Source organism: Sinocyclocheilus anshuiensis, unplaced genomic scaffold (genome assembly GCF_001515605.1).
Source record: "Sinocyclocheilus anshuiensis isolate Anshui unplaced genomic scaffold, SAMN03320099.WGS_v1.1 scaffold567, whole genome shotgun sequence".
NCBI lineage: Eukaryota > Metazoa > Chordata > Actinopteri > Cypriniformes > Cyprinidae > Sinocyclocheilus > Sinocyclocheilus anshuiensis.
In genome coordinates this window covers 284,471-293,546 of record NW_015549600.1, presented here as the reverse complement: position 1 = coordinate 293,546, position 9,076 = coordinate 284,471, and the positions used below count along the sequence as shown (strand labels likewise).

General features: G+C 37.5%; 1 protein-coding gene across 1 annotated transcript in view; it reads right to left on the bottom strand.

The window, feature by feature from the left end:
- ugcg (UDP-glucose ceramide glucosyltransferase) overlaps positions 1–9,076 on the bottom strand; it is a 33,329-nt gene that overhangs the window by 8,179 nt on the left and 16,074 nt on the right. The window contains exon 3 of the mRNA XM_016447314.1: positions 2,211–2,313. Within this exon, the coding sequence (XP_016302800.1) occupies positions 2,211–2,313 (103 nt within the window). The remainder of the gene's footprint in view (positions 1–2,210; positions 2,314–9,076) is intronic.

Here is a 9,076-nt window from a genome sequence, read left to right as displayed (position 1 = left end):
GTATAGATCAACTAACACGGTCGATATAAAAGTGTTTAAACTACCAAATAGATTTAATTGCACATATTTCAGAATCGGAATATCAGATATTTCATAATATAGTGAGCATGTTTTTGAATATTTTGAATAAAACAGGAAAAACGAAATAAAAGCGATCCATGTGTCATACAGATCTATTGTGGCTGCGTTGTGTCACATGACAAGCATGATGCGTCGCCATGGAAGCAATAAGGCGATACATTCTAAAATAACGGTCGCCTAAAAAAAAACTCACGCTGGGGACTCAGCTAGAATATTTTAAACTCACATGCGAAAGGGTTCATGTGAGCTACATATGAATATTTAAGTCCTTACATTAAAACTAACCTAGTTTATGATACATTTTTGTCATAGATTATAAATATACATAGGCCTATATTTTTTCAGATTTATTGTTTATTTTATTTTTCTTTATAATGAAGTAGTCTGTATGAAGTAGTCTGTATCTAGTAGATTGTGAAAGAATGATTATCAGTTCCACACACAGAGATATATAAATTCTACATTTATTTAAATGAGGGAAAAAAACTTCACTGGTATCGGATCGGAATCGGTATCGGCTAATACCGAACCCTAGGTATCGGAATCGGTATCGGCTAATACCGAACCCTAGGTATCGGAATCGGTATCGGCTAATACCGAACCCTAGGTATCGGAATCGGTATCGGCTAATACCGAACCCTAGGTATCGGAATCGGTATCGGAGGCGAAAAAGGCGGATCGGAGCATCCCTACCTGCCATGTTCTTATCTCACCATATCAGTGATAGTTTTAATATTACTCGTATACTATTATAGTATTTATTAATATTTTGAAATAGATTTGATATTTTCAGTTTGATTTTTTACATTTTGCCATGTGATTTTGCCATTTTTATTAGTTTTAGTTTTCTTTTTTTAATATTTAAATTTAGCTTTCATTTATTTTTAATTCAGTTTTAGTACTTCAGCATATTATATTTCAGTTAATTGCCAAGGCAACATTTCTAATCTTATTTTTTAAATCTATTATTTCTACTTATTTCAATGAACAAAATCTATTTTAATATTTTTAGTTAACAAAATAACATAATTAAACCATATTAGCCAAAAATGAAATATGCAAACGTGAACCTGAAGTGAATTATGCTCATATCGTTCCACTTCAAAGTACAATAAAAACTATGACTGGAAATTCAAAATTCACATTGACCGAAGTCATATTATTATTATTATTATTTTGATTTGAAATTAAAATGAAAATAAAAATATTTTATAAGATTAATTTTAGATTAATGCAGTATGTTTGATTAAAGAATTTGACTTTAAATTAAAATGCACATTGATAAAAGTCATATTTAAAGATAATAATAATTATTATAATTAATAATAATAAAATAAAAATGAAGATTATATTTTAGATTAATGCAGTATATTTGATTAAAGAATTTGACTTTAAATTAAAATGCACATTAATAGAAGTCATTTAAAAATATAATAATAATACAAATTTTAAAGATGCAATATTAGATTGATCAAGCAATTACATAAATTGTAACAGGTCTAGCGTCCATCAATGAAGCAGACTCTCTTTAAATCCTCTTTATGGATGGGATGTTTATTTGTGGACTGAACACCTAAAGATCATATGGCGCAGGGCCTCTCAGAGCACTAATGCATTTCACAAAGCACGCTTTACCCGCGTCTGATTGGCTGGTGGGGTAAACGACTCGGAGATGTTTAAAGCAACACAACCTCGCAGACGTTACATGTTTTCTAACATGGCTTCAGCTTGATACAAAGCAGCGGATGACATCTCCAGGACGGCCCGTCTCCCCTGACTGTTTGTGCCGTAACAGACTAGCTGAAGGCAGCGGGGCGGATAACAGGACCCCAGAGAGACACCCGCTCCAGTCACCAGCTGTTCCTAATGAGCAAGATTCAATATCCACTCCAAGAGCTACATTTGCATATACACAGCTGAGTTGTGGCGCACACGCGGGTCTCGGCGTTCCTCTTAAGGGGCTCCTCAGAGACCCTGCCATTTTTCCCTGCACACGACTAAACAAAACTGTCAAAGACAGCGGAAGCCTCAAGGGACGAGAGATGCTCCTCAGCACAACACTGCCTGAGCTTTCTGTACTATTGGCTCCATTTCACATGGAAAGAGTGAGATTATCATCAAATACTTACCTATAAATAACCTGGCGTCAACATTCGGATATTTGCCCAGAAGCTTTTTACAAACATCAATGGCTGGATCGTCATGGTCTTGGACGCACAGCAGAATTTCATACTGTGGAAAAAGGCAGAAACAATTTTGAGCAACTCAAGTTATTATGGCACAATGATACACTTAGAGGCACACGGTTCATAAACGCTGGCTGGCTATTATGTGAATATATTGTAAAATGTAATTTATTCCTGTGATGCAAAGCTGAATTTGTACTTTAGTACTGTACATTTAGTTCTGGAACTAAAGCGGTGCGAAAGGCGCTATTACTCCAGTCTTCATTAGCTATGTTTCCATCACCCTATTTTAATGCGCATTTTGAAGTATCGCATAAGAAACGAGTGATGGAAACGCCCAAATTTCGAATAAAAATCCCTTAATTCGCAAAAAAAGTTTACGCTAGCTTGAGGTGGTTTTTGACTTGTGCGAAAAAGGGTTGATGCGAACAATGGGAGATGGAAATGCATTTTGCGAATAAATTCCTCCAAGCGTATCAAAAAAGTCATGTGACTTTGCGCTATGAGACGGCAAATCCTGACTAACCAGCGGACCGATCTCGTTCACAGCATCTATATGTTGTTATGGTCATTCGGAAATGCACGTATTTGTCAAAATGTCAAAGTATTTCTGTATAATTGTCTTACACGACTGCGTTCCCAAACAGCAGCATCCACCTCCGAAAGCATTGACAGCATTTATCGTGTTTCGTCTGCTCGCTCTGAGGCGCAAGTAATTTATTATATATGAAAATTATTATATTTTAGTATATTCTTAGTGATTTATAGTGCCAGTTTATCAGGAAGTGATGATTTTGTTCTCTTTGACTTGTTGGATGGAAACGGTGCTTGTTCGCAAATGTTTTATGCGATATTCCAATTTTGCGCATAAGTTAAATTCGCAACTTTGGATGGAAACCCGGCTATTGATTATTATCAATGCTGAAAACTGTGATAAATGTATTTACAATTTTGATCAATTGAATGTGTCCTTGCTGAATAAAAGTGTTAATTTCTTTCAAAAAAATTGTAAAAGTAGTATACATTCAAGTCTTAAAGATATATTAACAAATGGTAAGATGGTGAAAAAAGAAAAAATCAATTGTTAATTAAAAGAAAATGAATAATAAGAGTGACTATTTGCACTGAGATTCAGTAGCTGTTTCTGGGTTAACTAGTTACAGCTTGGTCATTAACTTTCTACTGTGTGAAGTAGTACGCTATAAAAGTTTCATATTAACAGCATTATTTGCCGCTACATGTTTGATACTGGATAAGTATCATTTCAAGGCATTTTGGTGACCATTATCTAGCTGACTGAAAGTAGCGCAAGCATGCAAATATCCATACATGTCGGTGCAGCTGCAGAATGTGGGAAAAGAGGGGTAATGTGTGTTGCCCCTTTAATCTTCTAGACGATATTAGGTCATGCATTACTAGGTATGCACTATGCTAAATACAGTTTTTTTCTTCTTCATGTCAAAGTCATTTTTCTTCATGGCAGGTACATTCAGGATTTAAGAAAATGCAATTAATGTGCAGCAAAAAAATTATATAATATCTAACATAATATCATGATATTTATTATGTAATAATATTATATAATAATGATTATTAAACTGATTTTTTGTGTGCAAATCAGTTACACTGTACATTGTTCACATATTCACCAGATGATACAAATGCTTCTCGTTGCACATACAACTTGAATACACCTTTTATATGATGAATGTGTTTCATTCTCAATTTCTCAATTAATCCATTCAGATATTTTTGAGGTATGAAGTCAACAACTATCTTGCCATTATAATAATAAAAAAGGCTCATTAAAAACTCATTTTTATGAAATGAAAAACTGACAAGTGGTTTGACAATTTTTTTCAAGAAAAACATGCAGTGAAGCAGTTAAAATATGAAAAATATTTTATCCTCTAAATCAGTCATGTGGTGCACGTGTAGAGACTGTGTATCAAAAATTGATAAAAATCTAAAAAAATATGAGATAAATTGACATGGCAAAGTTAGTTCAGGCTGTCATAAAAACGTCATATGGTGTGACTCTTAAACATATAAAATAAGTAACTTACTAAATAACAAAATTTATATACAAAAAATTATATTTAATTTTTTTTTACAAAAATCAAACGAAAAGTTTACACTCATATGCAAGTTGGTATAACCAATACTTTTAAGCCATTAAATACAGATGCTTCTCATTTCATAATTTCTCCTCAACCAGAGGACAAATTCATAAAAAAACTTTCCCATACGCTCACTATTTAGTCCATAATCTAAAAAGAATAGACTAATGAAACACCCAAAATAGTAACAGACACTGGGGTGCAAACAGCATCTGCCAAAAATATAACGAAAGAAAACAAAAAAATTTATCAAGGAGCTGAATATGTCCCCAATAAAGCATCAGAAAACTCATAGGATCCACAAAGCTGCTCTGGATTTTCAATTGATCTGAGCTGACAGCACTGAACTTCCAGCACTCGACTGAATTGAGCGGCAAAGAAAGCGTGGCAGGCCACATAACAAAAGCTTTCAGGGAAGGCAGTTTGAGGCTTGGAGTCGCACCAGGGCCAAAGTGAAAAAGAACAGGCCTGCGCTCTGACAAGAGACACCCGTCCCCCTCCAGCCACTTCATAATACTCCACAGCCACCATGTTGCCATGGCTATAGCACGGGACACTGGAGCCGAAAGACAAAGGGGCTTTTCTGTGCTCTCACAGATGCGGGTATGCGACAGTAACCCCGAGCGGGGTAATAGTGCTGCGCTGAAAAACCGGGAGCCTCTCATTCAATCATTTATAGACGCGTCCGGGAGCAACCCCTCCAATTTACATCCAGCGCAAGAAATTAGGAGCGCCTCTGATGAACTGTGCCTAGATCAGCCCGTCCCCAAATGAGGGAGCGTCAGAGACTAAACATGAGGTTGTGAAATAATATGACAGATGAATACTGACGTCAGAAAGAGGTGAAATGGAAAGCAAGGGGAAATCCAAGTGTGCAACATTCATCTTAGATCTCGTTACATGTGTGTGTCGAAAACAGCAAAAGAGAAGTGCTCGTGTATAGGGTGTTAATAAATCCAGCTTCACCTCCAGAAGTGAGTATATGTTTTGTTTTTTTTTGTTGAATTTTGCAAATCGCCTTTCCTAATAATGTGCTAGTTAGCAAGTTTCACGATGAATGCGGCTGAAGTTAAGAGTCTCTCAGAGAACTGCGCGTCACCCCACGGAAGAGAGGGGCGGGGTGAGCAGAGCTCATTAGCATTTAAAGGGAAATGCACTATAACGGCTTGCTGTGAACAGAGCTGTTTTTGACAGGTTAAAATGGTGTTGTTTTACACCACCATTGAGAAATTTTAACCAAAGTATGTTATAGACTTTACACTACCATTGAGAATTTTTATCCAAGGTATGTTATAGACTTTTCATTAAGACCCTAAAGAATCATATCAACTTGTGGAAAATGGGCATCTGATGACCACTTTAACACTTTAGTTTAGGGACCAATTCTCACTATTAACTACTTGCTTATTAGTATGCCTATTATTAACATATTGGCTGTTTATTAATAGAGGTGGAACAATATATCGATATGGCAATATTTCGTTGTCCTTCTCCATGCGATACGAGAATCGATATCTGGCGCCAAATATCGTTATTTTAATTACTACAATAAGGTGCTCTAAATAGATTTCCCTGCTCCCAGCGTCTAAAATTGTGACCGCGCCATTTCCACTTTCTTTCCAAAGCGCTCTGCGCAACCATGAACCGCGTTCTCTATGAAGATGGGGAAGCACGAGGCGTTGTCCTTCTCCATGCGATACGAGAATCGATATCTGGCGCCAAATATCGTTATTTTAATTACTACAATAAGGTGCTCTAAATAGATTTCCCTGCTCCCAGCGTCTAAAATTGTGACCGAGCCATTTCCACTTTCTTTCCAAAGCGCTCTGAGCAACCATGAACCGCGTTCTCTATGAAGATGGGGAAGCACGAGGAACCGAAGGATAAACAGATTTCCAGCCACTGTATTAGCTCTACTGCTATATATATATATATGTTTATGGAAATTAGGGGTGGGGGAAAAAAATCGATACAGCATAGAATCGCAATATTTTCCACGGCAATACTGTATTGATACACGGACAAAGTATCGATCTTTTATTATACTATTTGGTAGAATAATAAAATACATTTCTTCACAATCCACTAGATGGTGGTGTTGAGTTTTTTTCTGGTGAGGCCAGCTGGGTCACCTTCAGCATGCAGTAAGTTAGTAAAATAAAGAGGGCGGCATCGCGGAAAGTTATCAGGAAAGCCCCATCCGCGTTTAAATAGGATGTATGGACTTACTTCGGATTTGTAAACAAGGAGGGGATGTAAGTAGGGATGCACCGAAAATATAGGCTACATATAATAATAATAATATATATGGCGTGCCGCGGCGTGCCCCGCCCGGCAGTGTTCAGCGCGCAGGTTTCACTCTCCTCGTCACTGCGCGGTTTGACGCTCCGCTCAGTATTCCGATCTATGAATGTGCGTTCCGCTCTTGTACCGCTCATGTTCACCGGAAAATTAGTGAGCCTTTAAATTAGTTTGGGCAAATGAGGATGAGGTTAAACTAATGCATGTCCAACCATAGATAAACATTTAAAAAAAAAAAAAAAACGAACACAAAACCATCCATCCACAACAACACTGTACAATGCCACAATTACTGAACTGCTAAACTGACAAATGTCACAAAGTTGTATTGTGGCAACGAATTTCACGTTTCCGATTGCCACAACATTGCCATGACAAAAGTTTGGTCATCAGATTACACTGCAATTACATAACTCTCATATCCTTTGGTTAGCTCGGTTACGGTCTTATAACCAAACACAAAAGTGGTAATAAAAGATGGAAGACCAATGTTTCTAAAGTAAATGGAGTAATAACACCAGAAAAGGCACGGGTCACCTACAGCCATTTTTCTGACCTCTGCTGTCTGTTATAATCAGTGTTTCTAGCTTTCAAAACCCCAGAGCAGATGTTCCTCCCAGCATTACTAATTTAGAGGTCCGGGCATCTATTCCAGGAACCCTAATTGCCAAAAAAAACACTATTATTTCCGGCTCTCGAAGAAAGCTGAAGCTCAGCTGATGCCAAACGGGGAGTGACATACCAGACAACAATGCACTGTAGGTTAGGTGTGTCTTTCAACAGAACTCAGAGACCAAACAAACAAACCACCATGACACACAGTAATTCTGAGTACTGCGATGCAAAATGAACCACCGCTCAAATCAACTGTGTGTTTATTTAAGAAAAAGTAAAAGCAGATGGTATTAATCAGCACATAAGCATGAAAGCCGGAAATGATTTGATCAGAGGTCAACCAAACACCCGGACAAATCAGCACGCAAAAACATTGTTAAAATGACAATTTAAGGTACACATTTAGCATTGTTGGTGGCTTAGTTGAGGGTGCGATTTTGTAAGTGAACACTGAAGACAGATTTTAAATGTGATAAATCTGAACAGCTCTTAAAAGCTGAACATCTGGCCCTCATGACATCCAGATCCAGATCACATTCCACGGTGTTTTGTGCGTCATTTAACATTCTTGGGAGCCTGGGATGTTCGGCACATTTACTAATATTGAAATCATTTTTCTCTCAAAACCACAGATTCACTTGGAGGTTGATTTGGACCACTGCATTATTGTTCTCTCTGTATCTTTAATGGCAAACTGCACCAAAAATAGAGATTAAATAGACAGATAAACCGAACAAAAAAATAATCATTAGAATTCTGTTTTAGCAGATGATGGGATTTTTAATGATTTTTAATCTCACAAGTTAAATTAGGTTATTTTAGTGAAAAAAGTCGTACATTTGGCTATGAGCCTGTACAGGCAAGACTGAGTGGCATACAGTGAAAGAACCATAAAACAATGAATGCACGCTGAAAAAGAGGAACTACTGCCCTAGAGATGCTGACGTGTTCTGACAGTGGACTAAAACTCAAAGTAGGTGTTTTGACAAATCCGTCATCCACAGAAGTCAAAAATAAATATGCAAATTGCAGTTCAATGGAACGCCTGCAATGCCCAGGAATTAAGTCAGGAATAAACATGCTGTGAAAGAAGAGACTCTTGCTGTTGGCATATCTGTTGAAAGCAATTCATTATTTTTCATTTTTATTCCCCATGCACTTGAATTTGAGAGCCTTGGAACGATCCAATTGGACATGAAGCATTTTTAATGAGCTAGAACTGGCTGAAAAATAGACTTCCTCTTGCATATGGCAAAAGCTTTATGCTATCTGCTTAAAGGGGTCATATGATGCGATTTCAATTTTTCCTTTCTCTTTGGAGTGTTACAAGCTGTTAGTGCATAAAGAATATCTGTAAAGTTGCAAAGACTAAAGTCTCAAATCCAAAGAGATATTCTTTATAAAAGTTAAGAGTCAACCACTCCTACCTAAAACGGCTCGTTCTAACACGCCCCCACATATCTACCTCACTATGTGGGAAGATTTGCATAACGCCGCCCAAATGTTCACGCAAAGAAAGGCGGCATAACTTTTATTCTCGCTGTAGTATTGTTGACGCTGCAGCCATGTCGTGAAGACACTGTGTGCTTCGTTGTGAAAGCGAAACTACTTTGTTTGGTCTTCCAAAAGAGGATGATATCCGCTTCGTCATGCCTAGAGCTGATCTGTGCTGGTCGCTGAGGGAATATATCAACTTTCACCGTGGACAAAGCGGAGTCCAGCCCGCCTCAGCTCACTCTATCCCGGCCTCAGCGCACGCTAAGCCGGGGCTTC